A 19953-nucleotide genomic window follows, 5' to 3' on the forward strand; every position below is an offset into this window, starting at 1 on the left:
TGACTGTCGTAATACAAACACACGCTCACTGCAGTTTATGCCCCAACTCAGGTTCACAGTGCCCTTATTCTTTTTTATGACTTTATCTTCTTTTATTTATCCTGTCTGTTCTTGTGAAGCTAAGCATGCAAGAAGGAATGTAATTACGTTTTATTAAAGCTGCTGTTGTTTTTGTTGTCTTTTTTTTTTTTTTTTTACTGTGCACGTGACAATAAGCATCTTGAATCTTGAATTGTGGGAATATCACATCATAAGAACAATTTAGAGTCTTAAATTTACCTACCATGCATGTTTTTTGGAAACATGCGGAGAACCCGCACAAAGGGAGGGAGAACAAGCACAATCCACACAAACTCCAGATTAGAACCCACAACCTCAAAACAGTGAAGCAGATTTGCTAACCAATTGTTCACCACACCACAGAGACTTGAACAATTAACTGTAATGCCAACATGAAGACTGTGTAAAAGATCAGAATGGGAAGATATTCCTAAGGATGCTCAGATCCTTCAATGTGTGCAGAAAGATTTTGGAGATCTTCGACAAGGCGGTGGAAGTAAATGCCATTTACTTTGCAGTTGTGTGCTGGAGGAGTACCATCAGTGCCAGGGGCACCCAACGGATTAATAAACTCATTAGGAAAGCTGGTGGGAAAGCTGGGACTGAAGACGGCGACGTTTGAGTCCATGAGGGATGAGAGATCACTGAGCAGACATCTCTCCATCATGGACAATCATTCTCATTCTTCTCCATGATGCTGCCACAAACAAGATGTTAGATCAACTTTTAGACCATTCACTTTTCATTTACTGTATGTAACAACTCTCCACATTGTGTGAGATAATACTTCCTGGATGTAAATATAATATGAAAATAAATGCTATACATATTACATGTGCGCACAAAAAAAATATTATCACTATAGTACCTCTCAAATTTGCACTCAGTGTTCAAATGTGACTGTAGCATATTTTTGTTAATATACCCATTTTAATCCCTCAAGGGGAAATTCAACTAGCAGTCTGCTGTATATTTGTGTTGCACACCACACAGAAAACTGGAAAAAAAAACATGCAGGTGTACAAGGAGAGATTTCAGAGTGACAGGGACGTACAAAAACTCCTGCACTACTAGTTCCCATTTTTTTATGGCCACTTGCACTTTAAAAAAAACTTTTACTTAAGGAGATGAAACGGTAAACAGTAGTGTCTTTTTGCAGTATCTGTATTTCTGAGTGTGAGTACTTTTGACACCTCTGATTATAGGTATAATATTACACCTATAGTGCACTTACAGGCAGGTATCTGGACAAATCCTTAGTTGTAATTCTTGCTTTCAGCCACGAGGTGGCATACATGTACTAGCAAGTGAACCGACGTAGTGCGTCATTGCCTGCGTCCACATTGGCTCCTCCCCTCGCCCTCAGCGTCCACGCGCTGGTGTTTTGATTGACGCCAGTAGTCGGGCTTCAACTTCAGTTTGCCATCAACATGTATTATTAACCCCTTCAATAACGATGTCTGAAGTAATGATGACAGCAATGGAGGAACTCTCACTGTGTCCCATGAAAGCAGAGGAGCTTGCCGACGGTGTACGGAGCTTCCTGCTGGTGAACGAACAGGAAAACCTGCAGGTGAAGTTAGCTAACAATTAGCTGCTAAGCTAAGAAACCAAAGTGAAAACAACTCGTAAGGATTTTTGTCAAACGCACCGTTTTGGCCAAATACATTCCTCTGAAGATTGTTATGGTTTGTGACAGTCACTCCGTCAAGCTGAACTGCGCACTATGTTGTGGCTATGACGATTCGGGGAAAGTCTTTAACAGCGACTTTGTTCTGAAAAATAGAAACTAGTGAGTCATCCAGTCCCCACACGAACCGTTCGGGGATCATTCTGTTTCGGACAAGCGATTACACTAATCTGAATGTCACTATGTCCATCTCACAATTTCTATTCACATGGTTTTGTTTAATGCTTTGGTTGACAGATTGATTTGCTGAAGCTGAATGGTACTGATGAAAAACTTTTTTTTTTTCTTGGCGACTTTATGAATAGGGGCAGATGGCCCCAAAGCAAAGAAATGTAACCCACAGTGGATTCCAATCTTAGATCTGAGATTTATATCAGCAATTGAAAGTTTGGACAAATTATTATGTTGTACGGTAGCTCCAGACCAATCTAGACTTCTGAAAACATTATCACGATACGGTACAAGAGATTAACAGTTCATCTTGTTTTTCCCCAAGGGTATTTACATCTATGTCAGATACACAAGATTGCACTATTTGGAACAAAACGCCACATTTTAGGGGAGCAAGTCTTTTAACAGATAGACTTAAAATAGATGAAAGAGAAAGAGGGTTTAAGTCTGAAGATTGACTTGGCTGGTCTTCAACCTTCCCCTTCTTGCCACAAATGTCCTCTGGTTGGTTTGGTAGTGTGGGGTAATTATCTTGCTGCATTTTCTGTACATTGGCAGACCAAATGTCCATTTTGCTGTCGTCATGTTGCTCAAATCTGAAACTTGAGTGTAGAACATAAGCTCTATTTATTAGATAGATGGATAACTTGAAGTGAAAGCTGAAGTGTCATTTTCCTGTTTAATATTCATCTTCTGAGGTTTTCAATCTAGAGGCAAAATGAAATAATTGGCCTCATGTTCCAATACTTTTGGAAGGGAGTGTATATATGATTGTACTGTTCAAATTGACGACGCTTGCATTGAAACCACAGCTGTACAGTCCTGTCCCAGTCTAACTTTACAATAACGTCATTCCCTATTTTCCCTCCAGGTCCGCAATGAGTCGGATTTTGTTGAAAGGCTCAAATGTGCGGATGTGGGAGGTGTCAAAGTTGTGTCCATTTTTGGGAACACGGGGGACGGCAAGTCACACACCCTGAACCACATCCTGTTCAATGGCGAGAGTGTGTTTTTTACCTCCAAGTCCTCTAGCTCCTGTACAGTAGGTGTGTGGGCCGCTTATGACCCCTCCCTCAGCCTGGTTGCCCTGGATACCGAAGGCTTGTTGGGAGCAGCTGCCAATCAAAACCAGAGAATGAGGCTTCTGCTAAAGGTAATTGTAACTGAGTGCTTCATGCTTTTACATCAAAATGTTAAATGTTAGTTTTGTCAGGCATAGTTCACTGACGTGTAAAAAGGGTTCATTGATGATATATACAGACCTGCCACAAAATTATGACCATTTGAACAATTTAATGAGATCTAATACAAGAGCTGTATCAAAGGTACTGACTTTACAACAGTTTGGTTACTCCATTTACCTCCACAAGAGTCCAAATCAATAGTATTTCAGGTTATTTACATCAGTTTTTGTTGTACTTACGTTGTTGTCCTTTGGCTTGCATCATAATTGATCAGTAGAATAGTTCCTCTCATGTCCACTCTTCCAGGTCCTGGCAGTGTCAGATATAGTAATCTATCGAACGCGAGCAGAGCGCCTGCACAATGACATGTTCCAGTTCCTGAGCAGTGCGTCAGGGGCCTATTTGAAACACTTCACCCCAGAACTAAGGGCCCTGTCCAGCCGCTGCGGTCTGGACGTGCCCCTCTCGTGTCTTGGGCCTGCTGTTATTGTCTTTCAGGAGACGACACACACACAGCTGCTGGGCCATGGTAAAAAGTTAGACATATTTTATTTCCACTATTAAGATACATTGGAAAGGCATAATATATGGCTATGTTCACACTGTGGGGCATGAAGCCCAATTCAAATTTTCTTTGTTAAAAAGTGTGACCTTTTTATTTAGTCGTTCATGTTTAAAAAAACACTGACTTCTACTATGGACGGAACGAGTGTGGCGTCAGGTGCATGCTCACAAAACAGGACGTCACCTTGCACATGCATGCAAACTCGAGTTGTTGTGTTTACGGAAATAAATATGGCCCCTCGCGTAGGTCTTGGCATGACACATTTGTCATTTTCAAATTTCAAACTTTTTGTGCAACCACAGCCAACGTTTTCTTATATTAATCAGTTGTAAAGCATCTTCTTTTCGCCACTGATTGTTTTCTCCTCCTTTTCTGCCATTGCTTTTGTGGCACGTCTGTTTTGTCGAACAATTGTGACAACAGTTGTTTTTGTCACCTTTTGATGACGTTTAGGTTTGATGAGCGCCCCGTGAGCGTCCATATTGCATTTGCGTCGGATACATATTCGATTTATATCCACATATGAAAGAGGTCTGGGTCAGATATGAAAAAATCGCAGTTGTACTGTTCACATGGAAATGAAAAATATCAGATACTTGTCACATTGGGAAAAAAAATCGGAATTGACCTGCAGCGTGAACACAGCCTAAGAAATACCGGTACTTTAAGCTGACTGCTTTTATAATGCAGTTCATCTGTATTGCAATAATGTTCATCAAAACTGAATATTATTACCTCTGCCAAGGAAGAACCCATGAAAGTTTGGAACAGATCCAGATAAAAATGCAAAATTTTATTTGAATTACACAGTCCTGTGTATTCCTAATGTGTTATGTCATTCTCCTCCATTAACCAGGAAATAGCCTGTTCCGTAACAGACACAAATGGAGTACAGCGCGCCACAATTATTCACTTATTTCTTTTGTTTGTTTTTGACGTTTAAGTTATGACGGTGTTCCTCTACCTTAGAATGAAAAATGGAATGACCTTGTTGTCTTACACCCTCCATGTTCAACCAGGAAGTGCCCTGGAATATATGGATGAACAAGTGAACACTATAAAAAAAAAATTTCCACTTCTGTTAACAGTTCAACCTTGGTGTGTGCTCTATTAAGCGTAATTGTACTGACATCATATGTTCTCGTGTGGTTAAGATTCAAAGGTAGCTGGTCATGCTGACATGCAGCTCCAGAGGCGGTTTCATGACCTGGGCTTGGGGACTGATGCCTTCAGCTCGGTACAGTACATTGGTACTCAAACTGTCACGCCTCCGACTGACTACAGCGGACTGCTGGAGGCCCTCAGACAGCAAGTGCAAAACACTCACACACGTTCGCCCCGCCACCCTGGCATAGTGTTCCACGCTTTGGAAGTAAGAAGTGCACGTTGGTGTAATAATACAGATCCAACAAACACAAACAGTACCATATGTATTCCCAGTTATTTGATGTTTTCCTCTATTCTCAGCAATGTTTTGTTTTTCAATGTATGTGTACTTAGGCCCTCAGTGAACGGTTCTGTGGTGACCTGTCAGATGGAAAGCTGAATCTGTACACGTTCTTCCCAGATGAGTACTTTACCTGCTCTGCTCTTTGCCTGAGTTGCAAGTAAGTCGTTCATGACTTTTCCTTCCTGTAATAAACCATTTCAAGACTCTCCTTCTTGTACAATTGTCAAACAGCTCTATAAAGCCATACAGTGGATAGAAAAAGTACAAACATCCCTGTTCAAATGCCAGGTTTTTGTGATTAAAAAAAAAAAAAAAAAGAGACCAAGACCAGTCCAAAGTTTTTCCACCATTAATATGACCTTTAACCTGTACGACATGAAATCTTTTAGAGAGGGGCAGTAAAAATAAACAACTGAGACAATGTACTTGTCCCATCACATTGTCCTGTGGTTGTTGTGTTGAGTTGGGCAAATGCTGAGGACAGACTAACTGGGACCCTGTACTCTGTGTCCAACACTTTAATCAATACTCGAAATTAAGTTTCAATTTAAGTTTTTCTGTGTCAAAAATGTGTCTTAAGTTTCTTCTAAGATCAAAATTTTACGAAGTGTTTTGGATCCACAAGATTGCCTAAATCCAACAAGAGACAGACGAGTGACATATAGCAAAACAATTTATTCTAAATTTTTTTTTATCATAAATTAATTTTTGAGCATCCCCTGGGAGAACACGGATTTACGGTGAGCTGACTACAGACTTTCATACATGAAATGATGTTTTTCGGGACAATAGCCGTCTCTCAGATTATTAGTAGGATTGACATCATGCCTGGACTTGTTTACCAGTGTAAGTTGAACAGGACTTTGTATTTTGCTTTTGTTTTCCCACTGCTACTGATAAAAAAATGTAATTAGGCCCTGGACCTGTGTGGGAATCTTGTTTTTACCGATGGTCTAACTAGATGTTGACAGGATGTATTTTTTATTTTTATTTGTATTTTTTTTGTCTTGGTGACTCAATCTAAACCTATAATTGGCTGTGTGCAGGGTTAAAATTCCAACTGTGTGTATAGATAAGTTTTCATAATTGGCCAGCTGTCTAATCGTGGGAATCTGCACTTGGCTCAATTCCATGCAGCAAGTGAGCCAATTTGCTATATTCCTTTATGCCTAGGATTGGCCTTGACGCGTACAGCTACAAATGCACAATAGTTATATGAAATCAAAAGATTAATACAAGTTCAAATAAGGCAAGTTGAAATATTTTTAGAAAAGTCAATGCCCGTGATGTTTTTGAACGTTTAAAATGATTGTGTTATGTGTTTATAAGACCTTTATTTCGTTCCCGCTTTCAAAGTAGAAAGCATTAAAGCTGCGGCTCAACAGAAGCAGCAAGTAGCCTATGGAATGTAAACGGTGACTGATTGTTCGCTACTTGCGCGGTGTGGTCTCATGTTTTCGTTTGTTCATGTGGTCCTTTCACAACGCAATGACTTTTCATTCCAATTCATTGTTGTCAACATGCGGAAGTTAATAAAGGAGCAAGGATGTGCATCTTTCTTGGTTCATGAAAAGACAACATTAATATAAAGAAGACACCACAGTGTGTAGACTTTTTACAACCACTCTATATACAGTATATGGATCACAGGTTGTGCTACACTTTTTGGGGATGGACACTTAAATTTAGTAATTTCCCAGGATTAAACAATATAGCTCAACTACTGGGCATCATGTCCCTTCCAAAAATTTGGAACAATGAGACCATTTCCTATTTTCCTTGGAATGAAAATATTTAACATGAAATAGTATGAGAAAAGAGGTTATGATTATTTATTTCAGTATTTCATTATTTACCTGTAGCACTGTTTAAAGGATCGACCACAACACATAAAAAAAAAAAACACCTCAGAATTAAGAGTATTTTCCCAAATTGTTCAGCCTTACTCCTGATTGATGACTAGGCAGTTTTAATTGGGTGCACATTGTTAAAGCTTAGTGCGATTGGCTGGCAACCAGTTCAGGGTGTACCCCGCCTCCTGCCCGATGATAGCTGGGATAGGCTCCGGCACGCCCGCGACCCTAGTGAGGAGAAGCGGCTCAGAAAATGGATGGATGGATGGATGGATGTTAAGGCTTACCGGCTTCACAGTGACGAGGACTGACTAAGTGTGGCTAAAGGTTTAGCCACATAAACATATGTGATGTTGTGGCTAACTACACACAAGTGTGGCAAGGAGATTTTTGTAGTGTTTAGCCACATTTGCTAAGAGGTTTTATGACTCAGTGCCAACCCTGCTACATTATTTTCAAAGAAGCAAAATGATTGGAATATGTTGAATGTTACATTATTCAATTATCTTATTGCATTGATCAAACATTAGATGTAATTGCATATATACTCTTAAATTCTACTCTTCAGTTTTGGGTTTCTTCTCTACATTTGTAATTTGTAGCCAGAGGTGCACTGAGAAACAAGAAACCCGAAAATGTTTACAGTGGTACCTATTAGGTGGAGCACAATGTGTTCCAGAATGCCGGTCTACCTCCAGTGTGTTTTTAGAGAAAAAAGGATGGAAACAATGGAATTACAGTAATCTCTCCTTTATTGTGGGGGTTTGGTTCCAAGCCACCCCGCAATAGGTGAAATCCCCAAAGCAGTGACCACTTTTTAATTTTTTAAATTTTTTTATTTAAACATTTTAAAGCTGTATGAAGCTCCCCAGACTCTTATTAATCTTCCCCACACGCCTGTTAACCTCTACCATATTCTTACGCTATACTCTTAAACACCTTTTAAATTCTTAAACATATAATAATGAACGGTAATACTGTACACTATGCGCATTGTATTCCTTGTTATACGTGTTTTAATGAATTTAGTTTTTCTTTTTTTACTGTTTCACTGTTTTAGGCCAGGAAGTTTTTATTTTACCACCCAAAACAATGACAACATGCACTCAAAATCCTGCAATGTGGCGAATTATGCACAATAAAAATCCACAGTGCACTGAATCCACAATAGGTAAACTGCAATATAACACTGTAGCACTAATCCGTTCTAGAGTCTGTCACCATCTTGAAAGCTTTTTGACTATACTTGCAAAAAAGAATGACTAGATGGCCTGAAGGTGTAAAGATAAGTTAGCCACTGTTAAACATATTGAAATCTTGGTGCACTTTGGTTACACTTTGGTTGATCATGTGAATAAATTCATAATCACATCATCATGAGTAACATATCAGAGATTTTACATGTTTATCAGTGTGTTAGTAGTTTCTAGTGGTGTCGAACTGCACTACATCATACTTGGAAGTGTTTCTATTATGTTTGTTATTTATCTCTATTAAAATCAATCAATTACGTAGTTTGAGCACATATTATATTATGTTATTATGTATGTGGCCCTTGCACTAGCTGACTTGAAGAATAGCTCGAGTGTAAAACAAAAAACTGCTGTTTTGGTCTGAATCATGTGGTGTTTTGTGTGGCCTCCAGTATTCGCTGCAAGAATGGAATGAACCATCTACGAGACAGGGTCCCGCACATGGCAGATGGACTATGCCAGTATGCACACCAGTACAACAATAAAGTCCTTATCTGTAAGGTATGATCAGCTCCCGACATCTATATCTTTAAGCCAGTTTCGGTGAACTGAACGGAATCTTGCTTTGATTATTTTAAATGGTTTAGATTTTAATCGGATTCTTGTCATTTCGCCAGAGGTGCTATGAAGGTGGCAGAGAGGTGACAGTTATGCCTAAAACCTCTGCGTCCTCGGACAACCCATGGTTTGGTCTTGCCAAGTTTGCCTGGTCAGGGTAGGTTCCCGTTTTCATTTCTCTTCATCCACTCCTTTTTGTTGATTGTCTGCTTCCTTCTTAGCTATGTGTTAGAGTGTGCCAGCTGTGGCGTCATCTACCGCAGCAGGCAGTATTGGGTAGGGAACCAGGACCCTGAGAGCAGCGTGGTGCGTTCTGAGGTCAAACACGTTTGGGAGGGGGTAAGTACTCCATTGTTTCTTCATGTAATGCAAGATGGGATTTTAAAACACTTTAAACCCTTTTACAATTTTCTGTCCTCCAAGGATTTCTGTAAAAGTTGCCTTGTAGTAAAAAATGTATTGGCGAATGGTGACACTTGATAAAACAGTTCAACTCATATTTTTTTTTTAACAAAACCATTGAAAAGGATCGGTCCCAAGACAGCCAAGATAACTGAAGTTCATGAAAGGTCAAACTTGAAAAAGATTCTTCTTTGCTGAGTAAAACATTTTCAGCAAAAAATAACACGATATTTCAGAGGTAAGGTAATTCTCCTTCTTTCGCGGGGTTATGTTCCAAAAACTGCTTTGAAAAGTGAAAATCTGTGAATAATGGATACCTCCTCCCCCCTCACACACACACAAATGCATTTGGCTAGTTTATATAGCTGTATCCCTAGATTCCCCTCCCACACCCTTTAAGCACATACTCGGGGAAAAAAAACCCGAATACAAATACGTACTGTACTTACATTTTAAAGACAGTGTTTTGTATTATTTCCCAGTGAAGATATAATACTTGAGTGAAAGCGAAGGGGGTTGTTAATACTCACATTGGCAGTGGGTGTTTGGTACACTGCATTTTTGCGTACCACAGGAAAGGAACACTGTCCCTTAGGACTTCAGAGCGGAGTATTTACAGCTCTGCAGAAGAGTACAATTCAATAAAAACAATACGTGGTAGCCGGGGCCGCAAAGTTTACATCGGGATATAGCAGGCATTACTGTCGTCGATAATCAGCGCTGCCTTTTAAGTAACTATTTTACACATGCCTGTAAACCTGAACCTTTGTCTTCCACATGCTGTCTCCTTCCAGTCGGACACCTTCCTTACCAACCACCAGAATGCGGCCCAGAGGGTCCTGGATGGGATGAACTACGTGATCCAGTCAGTTTCCGAGTACAGCACCGGCCCCACCAAAGCTGTCGCCGCCTGGGTCACTGACCAGGTGGCGCCGCCGTACTGGAGACCGAACACAGAGATTACTGTAAGTGCAGTACAAATTTTATAGTATTTATTTTTAAGTTGTAGAAAGACAATTGCCATTTGTACCATAAGGTAGTGCTGGGCGTTATGACCAAAAATGTGTACCACAACATTTTTCAAAATTCTAAGAGTTTCACGGTATATGTCGGTATTTATTTTTTATGTATAATCGGGTGTTCACAACATTTTCTACTGGTTGAGAGAGGTATCACTGCTGTAGATTGACTTAGGATGGATGAGTGAATATTGGCGAGTAATTCCACACTAGTAAAACCGATACAAAAAGTATTGCAATGATTATACTTTTGCTTCAAGTTCAAGCCCAGGTACATTACACAGTATTCAAATAGATCCAGATGGGACGGGTGATATTTAAAAAATTTTTTTTTTGTATATTTCCCGCTATTTTAATTGTCTGTGAAGCACTCTGGGTTGCATATTTTAACGTATGAAAACTGCTATATACATACAATTTTATTGATTGATTGAGCTGTTTATCGAACAAGTCAAACCGTTTTGGAGGCTGGAACGGATTAATGGCATTTCAATTTCATTGAGGTTTGATATATGAGTAAGTTGAGTTTCACAAGGTTGGTCACAAAACAAATTAAACTTGTAAGTCCAGGTATCACTGTACTTGTACTGCATATCTTCCATCCATCCATTTTCTTAACCGCTTCTCCTCACTAGGGTCGCGGGCTGCTGGAGCCTATCCCAGCTATCTTCGGGCGGGAGGTGGGGTACACCCTGAACCAGTCGCCAGCCAATCGCAGGGCACATAGAAACAAACAACCATTTGCACTCACATTCACGCCTATGGGCTATTTAGAGTCTTCAATCAACCTACCATGCATGTTTTTGAGATGTGGGAGGAAACCGGAGTGCCTGGAACTCCACACAGGCGGGGCCGGGATTTGAACCCCGGTCCTCAGAACTGTCAGGCAGATGTGGTAACCAGTCGCCCACCGTGCTACTGCATATCTTAAACTGATCATTTCATGGTGTATTTATTTATTTAATTTTGACACTTGTAGTCATCCATAGTTGTCAGGGTAGAGATGATTTAAGGTCATGAATGAAATTACTGGCACATTTCTAAGTAATAAGACAGAGTGTCTTTAATATCAGTAAAACCGTTTATTTCCCCGCCCCCCCCCCTTTTTTGATTATGTGTTTCAACCCAGCTTAACAGTGACAGTTGATTCCATACAACCCAGGCTGACTGAGCAGCAGTGTTCCTTAACAGTTGTACGGTCCTCCTACGCCTTTGTGCCCGTTAGGCTTGTCATGGCTGTCACAAAGCGTTTGAGGAGGCGGAGCGTAAGCACCACTGTCGGTCATGTGGCGAGGGTTTCTGCCACCTGTGTTCCAGCCATAGGATGCCAGTGCCAGAGAGGGGGTGGGGCAGCAGCCCTGTCAGGGTGTGTATGGCCTGCTATCGTCAGGGAGGACCACCCGAAACCAGCATTCAGGGTAAGACATGAACGGGTGTTGATAGTTTTGAAGGTAAATAAAAGTTGCAGTTACAAAGGACAGTTTTTGAGCCATTTGTTTGTTTTTAGGATTTGCAATTATTGATTAAGTTAATTTGCATTCCACTTTTTTCATGTTTATTGAGAACATTACAGAACTGTACTGCATAAGACGTGTCTCTCTAATACAACCCCAATTCCAATGAAGTTGGGACGTTGTGTTAAACATAAAAACAGAATACAATGATTTGAAAATCATGTTCAACCTCTATTTAATTGAATACACTACAAAGACAAGATATTTAATGGTCAAACTGATGAACTTTATTGTTTTTAGCAAATAATCATTAACTTGGAATTTTATAGCTGCAACATGTTCCAAAAAACCTGGGACAGGTGGCAAAAAAGACAAAATTGAGGAATGCTCATCAAACACCTGTTTGGAACATCCCACAGGTGAACAGGCTAATTGGGAACAGGTGGGTGCCATGATTGGGTATAAAAGGAGCTTCCCTGAATTGCTCAGTCATTCACAAGCAAAGATGGGGCGAGGTTCACCTCTTTGTGAACAAGTGCGTGAGAAAATAGTCGAACAGTTTAAAGACAATGTTCCTCAGCGTACAATTGCAAGGAATTTAGGGATTTCATCATCTACGGTCCATAATATAATCAAAAGGTTCAGAGAATCTGGAGCAATCACTGCATGGAACTGGCAAGGCCGAAAACCAACATTGAATGCCCGTGACCTTCGATCCCTCAGGCGGCACTGCATCAAAAACCGACATCAATGTGTAAAGGATATCACCAAATGGGCTCAGGAACACTTCAGAAAACCAATGTCAGTAAATAAAGTTCGGCGCTACATCCGTAAGTGCAACTTGAAACTCTACTATGCAAAGCAAAAGCCAAAGGAAAAGAACCATCTGGACTGTGGACGCAAAGTTCAAAAGCCAGCATCTGTGATGGTATGGGGCTGTGTGAGTGCCAATGGCATGGGTAACTTACACATCTGTGAAGGCACCATTAATGCTGAAAGGTACATACAGGTTTTGGAGAAACATATGCTGCCATCCAAGCAACGTCTTTTTCATGGACGCCCCTGCTTATTTCAGCAAGACAATGCCAAACCACATTCTGCACGTGTTACAACAAGTGTGGCATTGTAGTAAAAGAGTGCGGGTACTCGACTGGCCTGCCTGCAGTCCAGACTTGTCTCCCATTGAAAATGTGTGGCGCATTATGAAGCGTAAAAGACGACAACAGAGAGCCCGGACTGTTGAACAGCTGAAGCTGTACATCAAGCAAGAATGGGAAAGAATTCCACCGACAAAGCTTCAACAATCAGTGTCCTCAGTTCCCAAACGTTTATTGAATATTGTTAAAAGAAAAGTTGATGTAACACAGTGGTAAACATGACCCTGTCCCAGCTTTTTTGGAATGTGTTGCAGCCATAAAAGTCTAAGTTAATGATTATTTGCTAAAAAGAATAAAGTTTATCAGTTTGAACATTAAATATCTTGTCTTTGTAGTGTATTCAATTAAATATAGGTCGAACAAGATTTGCAAATCATTGTATTCTGTTTTTATTTATGTTTAACACAACGTCCCAACTTCATTGGAATTGGGGTTGTATTTGGTGACTCTCTCTTAGCTATATCTCAGTATAATGCAGTACAGTTTGATACCAATGCAAACTGCAACCACAAGATTCTCCATACCACACAATAGCAAAATACCCACAATACACCCTTGATCCGTATTTTCAAATAAAACACAACACATACACATTTACTAGTATTGTATCTTTGTTACATCTTAAATATTTCTCTTCGGACATTTATATTATTTAAGTGGTGATTATAAGTCTGTTTGCTGCTGAGCTATAAATATGATTGAAAGCTGTTTTGTGTGTGTGTGTGTATTTTACTTTGCCCCCATCTTTTCATATAGTGTGTAAAGCGGAGCCTCGTGGTCTCATCGCTCGCAGGGTGGCGGAGGTGGCTCAGTCCACCTTAGACATCGTCAGCACCGCTGTGGACTACCCACTCTGTGAGTTTCTTCAAGTAACAGTAATCATTAAATTTTTCAAAAGACTTGCTATTTCAAATATTTGGAGAGGAACACTAAAAGTATAAATGAAGCAACCTACATCAAATATTTCCCACTTGGCTCTGTTGTAGGCTTTGTCAAGGATGTGGCTCGACCAGACTACTGGGTGCCCGACCAGGACATCACCCAGTGCCACCAGTGCTCGAAAGTCTTCACTCCAGTCATGTCCAAGCACCACTGCAGAGCCTGTGGTCGGGGTGTGTGCGGCCCCTGCTCCACACATATGAAGCCTGTACCCTCAAGAGGCTGGGACCACCCAGTGCGAGTGTGTGACAACTGCAACGCGAGCACCGATATGCTCTAAACTACGGCTGTAAGTCTCAAATCAAATTAAATGACAGTCTACTGTTCCAAAGAAGGCTTGCTATCAGGTGCCAGCCGAAGATCGGATTTCTATCTCTTCTGCCTACAGCATCTGATTCTGCGTCATGTAGTAGCAAAACTGATCAGAGATCAGTAGTCGTCTTTACTACAGGTTTCAGCTGCTTTGAGTTGTCTCCTCTAAAATATGACAACAGCTGGAAGCCCTGCACTAAGTGACCTGTGGAACAAAAGTGGAGAACAAATGAACCAGTGAAAGATTTTCAACCACTGTAGTAGTAATCTCTTTTGCAAACGTTCACATTTGATCTCACGAGGTTCCAAATCATTGGAGGGGATTTTATTGTTAATTCATTAAACATCTGCCTGACATTGATTACCTTGAACGTTAAGAGGATTGATGGAGGTAAATACAGTTTAAGGCACCTTTCAAAAAAGGGTGACTTTGTGTAATACCCATGACAATGTTTGTCTGTGCATGTGTCTCTTTGCAATAAGTGTTTGAGATCAACCTGTATACACAAGGAAGTGATGTTGGTATCGAATTCCAGATTCACATATCACTCTTAAGCTTGCAGGCACACTTTGGGAAAATATACAGTATGTAACGTCTGTTGATAGTCAACATTCCAATGTGTGAAATACCCTTCTGAGCAAGTGACCTCTCGCTGAGACTCACCAGACTGGAACATTTGGTTATTCTGATTCTTCAATTGACTCATTAAGTGTGTGTGTTTACTTTCCAGACTCCAAAAAAACAGTTCTTAAATTGTGACTGCCCAAACTTGGATATTTCAGCCCACTTCTAACTTGAGAAAACACCTTGCGGTACTATTGTTGTTTTGGTAGTGGATATGGCAACATTAACCCTATCCTATAGTGTCGCACGCGCATACACAATCAATTCTTCTTCTGCTTCTACATGAAGTCATTGAAGTGAATAAAGCAAATAATGTTTCTGTCGGGCCCAATGCATGTGTTGTTGGTTTTTGGCCAGTTAAAAATTGAAATGGTGGCAGGTGTCTGTCGACTCCCATATATTATTATTATTATTTTATTTGATGTTCATGCTCTGATTTGGAAAAAAATAAAATAAAAAATCAGAAGTTACAAGTTACTCTCTATTTGAGTAGTTTTTTTCATTGAGTACTTCCTTACTCAAGTAAATATTTGGATGACTACTTTTTACTTTTACTTGAGTCATATTAAAGTAACAGTACTCTGACTTGAGTACAATATTTGGCTACTCTACCCACCTGTGAGTATATGTGGGTACAGCATATCTATGCATATGTTGTCTCTTTCTCATAACTGTGCAAGGCAGTCATCTAATAATCGTGTAATCTTCAGAGAAGTAATTTCCTGTTATCCAGGCTCAGAAGAGCCACCACAACTGATCTGGAGGAGTCTAAGTCAACACGGTCGACTATTGTATTATTGCTTGCTGGGTCATGGGTGTAATGCTCAATATGTTACACATGGGGGCGCCACAAGAATAGAAATATTTTCTCCCGAGTGAGTTGATGTCGCCAACTGTCCAATGTCCTGGGTGAATCCCAGCAGGGGCTTTCTGTGAGGATGACGTCCACTACTTGGAAGTACAGAAATACTTAATTATGCAACTTGACTGCCATCTGTCAGTTATTTATGTGAACAGAGTCAAAACAAGATCAATAACAACTAGAGCTTTAAGCTAAAATGTATCACGTATTGATGTCGTAATAGTTGGTAATTTTGACAGTTTGTGTTATGCCACACACAATGCATCCCAACTATAAAAGAGCTTTCACTGATAATATACAACTTACAAAGCAAAAAGTTCTATCTTGGTCTCATCAGACCAGAGAATCTTATTTCTCACCATCTTGGAGTCTTTCAGGTGTTTTTTTCCCCAGCAAACTCCATGCAGGCTTTCATGTGTCTTGCACTGAGGAGAGGCTTCCATCGGGCCACTCTGCCATAAAGCCCCGACTGGTGGAGGGCTGGAGTGATGGTTGACTTTCTAGATCTTTCTCCCGACTGCCTCTCTGGAGCTCGGCCACAGTCATCTTTGGGTTCTTCTTTACCTCTCTTCTCCCCCGATTGTTCAGTTTGGCCGGACGGCCAGCTCTAGGAAGGGTTCTGGTCGTCCCAAACGTCTTCCATTTAAGGATTATGGAGGCCATTGTGCTCTTAGGAACCTTAAGTGCAGCAGAATTTTTTTTGTAACCTTGGCCAGATATGTGCCTTGCCACAATTCTCTCTCTGAGCTCTTCAGGCAGCACAACGTCCCAACTTCATTGGAATTGGGGTTGTACATGATGCATGGATGTGCACAAAAAAAAAACCCTGAAAAGTAATCATCCCAAAGAAGCTAACAATGAGGCTTGCCTCCAATAACTCAAATTATCAAATCACAAGATAATATTGGAGAAAGAATGTATTATCTACAGGAGTAGGTGTTTCCGTACTATGGGTACAACAAAAACTCTTAAACTTTTGAATTATTGCAAACTAAGAAAGTTTAAATAAGCACTTTGTTTTACTGTTTATTATTCACTATTTAAATAATAAATGATAAAATAGGCCAATATAGTTTTTAAATCAAAATAATTTTTTTCACACTGTTATGCGAGAGTGTTATGCTGCTTTACAAACCTGTATAGATGATTAAATGATGTCTGACAAAAAAAACAAATAAAAAATTTCATGGCCAGCTGTCACACACACACACGCGTGCACACACATACACACACACTAGTTTGTCTGACTGCGTCACTTCTACTACATCAACATGACATCCTGTGCTTTGCTGCTGCAACCAGCTGTGGGCCAAACAATTGGAAAGTTGTGGACTAACCATGAGCGAGAACATGCAATTAATCACTGTAATTACTTGCTCCTATAGTTTAGGGAGGGCATTGACACTGCCAACATTTAATTTGTGAAATTAACGACTGTTTGAGACAAAGACTGTATATATGCTAAACTGGTCTCGTTAACATTTATCCATCCATCCATCCATTTTCTGAGGTGCTTCCGCTCACTAGGGTTGCGGGCGTGCTGGAGCCTATCCCAGCTATCATCGGGCAGGAGGCGGGGTACACCCTGAACTGGTTGCCAGCCAATCGCAGGGCACATACAAACAAACAACCTTTCGCACTCACATGCACACCTACGAGCAATTTAGAGTTGTCAATTAACCTACCATGCATGTTTTTGGGATGTGGGAGGAAACCGGAGTGCCCGGAGAAAACCCACGCAGGCACAGGGAGAACATGCAAACTCCACACAGGGGGGGCTGGGGATTGGACCCCGGTCCTCAGAACTGTGAGGCAGACGATCTAACCAGTCGTCCACCGTGCTGGTCGTTAACATTTAGTTCCAGTTATTTAAAAAAACAAAAAACATGCCCATGTATTCATATATTAGAGAGAGACACACACATTGAAACCAACGAACCCTCTTGCTGCAAGGCGACTGTGCTCACCACCGTTCATCCCCCTTGAGTCCTCAGACATGTTTCTAGCTGCTATCATTACTGCAGGCACTGTAAGTGATATGTATGGAAGTACATTTTGCAGACAGCAACACTTTCCAGATGTTATGAATTAGTTTCTGGCTATGTAGCCATGGCAACTGAGCCTCTCCTGCCTCCAATGTAGGCTACAGTATTATATCCATCTTCAAGCCACAGTGTTATACTGTGCATCTGCATCACGGCAGAATTTAACAACATGTTTGCTTGTGTTGTTTACTTTTTAAAAGGTTGACATGAGGTATTATTTTTAGTCATTACTCGGGATGGGAATCAAAAATCAGTTATTTTTGAGAACTGGTTCCCAATAATTCATTTCCTAGGAATTGTATGTTTGCTTTGCTGACGATTCTGTTATATATATATATTAGATTGCTGTCTTATGATGTTTATCCGTCACCATTATGTCAGTCTGGTTGGCCATCACTAATTTGTCAGTCATGATCTGGAAGTCCCACAGGATCTTGGCCTGGTTGCTCTCAACCACTCCGCTCTGTCTGTCTCAGTCTCTAAAGATATATATATATATATATATATATATATAGCGGACAGAGCGGAGTGGTTGAGAGCAACCAGGCCAAGATCCTGTGGGACTTCCAGATCATGACTGACAAATTAGTGATGGCCAACCAGACTGACATAATGGTGACGGATAAACATCATAAGACAGCAATCGTGATATATGAAGGAATCCCAAGTGATAGCAACATTTGGAAAAGGGAACACGAAAAGCTGGAGAAACACCAAGGACTGAAGGAAGCTGGAGAAACACCAAGGACTGAAGGAAGAACTAGAGAAAATGTGGATAGTGAAAGCAATACTGGCGCCTGTAGTGATTGGGGGACTGGGGGTCAGTGCCCCCAAACTGGGAGGATGAGATACCAGGAACAACATCCGACATCTCTGTCCAGAAGAGCGCAATACTGGGAACAGCTGAGATCCTGCGCAGTCCCCTAAAGCTCCCAGGCCTCTGGTAGAGGACCCGAGCTCGAAGGAGATACCGCCCGGGTGAGTGAGAAAACAATCTATATATTACATAAATACACTGAAGTGTCACAATAAGTATGCATTTTGCATTGATTATTGTTGTACAATTGCTCTCCTTCATACATATGTATTACAAGCTTTGTCAAAAAGGTTCCAGGACTGGTGTCACAAAAGATTTTCAATCCCGCCAAAATTCCCCCTTTGAGAGAATCCCCCACAGAGTAAGATATCCTTTCCCAGCCTTCTCTGCCACACCTTGGTGCACCCTTGGAGGGATTCTTCCTCCGCAGCATCACGGCCATCTTGATGTTGTCCAGCACAGCGATGTTCTTCTCGACCAGGAAGTGTCGGCTGCTCAGGCCAATGTGAGCACGCGCGTTGTCATGATGAAGCAGCTACGAGTTGTCCTGCCACAACTCTCGCCTCATCTCAGAGACTGAACGAAGCAAACACTGCAGGATTTAAAATTTCTTGTCAATTTGCTTTGTAATATTTTGGTGCTTTTAAATGCTGCAATTTCTGGTATGAATTGCATAGTCATCTGAATGATCATGTTGAGGCAATGATGGATTCGGCTCCTCTAGAAAATGACAAACAAAAATACATGCATTCACTGAAGTTGCGATATAAAAAGAGCTGTGCTTTTTCCTTCTTTGACTAGATTGCAACACAGTCCTATTCACTGACTCAGTCATTAGATCAGAGGACAATAGCTGGGTGAGACTTACTGCTACCACAGCTAAAGAGTTCAGTGTGTGTATGCGTGTACATTTGCTCCATTTCTCACGGCCCTCGGGGAGAAAAGGGGCTCTGTCTTGTTCCATCCGCAGCGTGGGTATTGCTCAGCCCTTTTGACTCAAAGACAGGCAGCACTGGTTGCATCCTGTCAGGGTCTGGTTACCATCGTTTATTGGTAACGCATTATATACTGCTCTACAGTTTCTTGTAATATGTAATTAGCATGCACTCATGGATTTACATTAGACTAAATTATCCATCTCCCAAGTCTATCTACAGATGGGGTTTTTTTTTCATTTGTTTTTCAGACATTTCAAAGTAATATATACTGTAAATGCATCTATACAGGATACAGAAAAACGTGGAAGTCTGAAGTCAAACAATACCTGTGACATTGAATCTCCCGAGACTTCAGCTCAGTTAGCATCTAGGATTAATTCCACAAGCATGTTTGGATTTTTCTTTTTTGAGACAGGAGGTATACCATTGATGGAAGAAGAAGTGATATGCTAATCATAAAGGAATGAATAGTAAAGCAAGAGAGGGTTTAGCTGCTCAGTACAATATAAACAATACAATTCATTAATTGCTCGATCAATTAAATGTAAATGAACCTATTATACATTACCCAATACTTATTGCAGCAATATTTATCTTTA

At 40.7% G+C, this 19953-nt stretch overlaps 2 protein-coding genes across 7 annotated transcripts in view; one reads left to right on the plus strand and one right to left on the minus strand.

Annotated features, from left to right (window-relative positions):
* Positions 1–1401: 1401 nt before the first annotated feature.
* Positions 1402–15176, plus strand: si:ch211-11n16.2 (zinc finger FYVE domain-containing protein 1). Of its 2 annotated transcripts, XM_061781215.1 has the most exons (12): positions 1402–1633; positions 2793–3074; positions 3412–3634; positions 4825–5042; positions 5171–5277; positions 8619–8727; positions 8844–8941; positions 9006–9123; positions 9981–10151; positions 11431–11623; positions 13573–13671; positions 13803–15176. In XM_061781215.1, the coding sequence occupies exons 1-12, from the start codon at positions 1517–1519 to the stop codon at positions 14033–14035; spliced, it is 1968 nt and encodes a 655-aa protein (XP_061637199.1). In that variant the 5' UTR covers positions 1402–1516; the 3' UTR covers positions 14036–15176. The 2 variants fall into 2 exon arrangements, with proteins under 2 accessions (XP_061637199.1, XP_061637200.1); XM_061781216.1 differs by lacking the exons at positions 1402–1633; positions 3412–3634 and having other exon boundaries at positions 2937–3074.
* A 132-nt stretch (positions 15177–15308) lies between these two features.
* numbl (NUMB like endocytic adaptor protein) overlaps positions 15309–19953 on the minus strand; it is a 78273-nt gene continuing 73628 nt past the window's right edge. Inside the window, exons 10-12 of one of the 5 annotated variants that reach the window (XR_009789640.1) lie at positions 18812–19008; positions 15914–16232; positions 15309–15640 (exon numbers count right to left, since the gene is read on the minus strand). The gene's annotated coding sequence lies outside the window, so the exon portion shown is untranslated. Of the gene's footprint in view, positions 16233–18224; positions 19137–19953 lie in introns of those variants that run through there. The other 4 variants (XR_009789639.1, XR_009789638.1, XM_061781209.1 and 1 more) reach the window with 4 other exon arrangements.

Source organism: Phyllopteryx taeniolatus, chromosome 8, assembly GCF_024500385.1.
Source record: "Phyllopteryx taeniolatus isolate TA_2022b chromosome 8, UOR_Ptae_1.2, whole genome shotgun sequence".
NCBI classification, from domain to species: domain Eukaryota; kingdom Metazoa; phylum Chordata; class Actinopteri; order Syngnathiformes; family Syngnathidae; genus Phyllopteryx; species Phyllopteryx taeniolatus.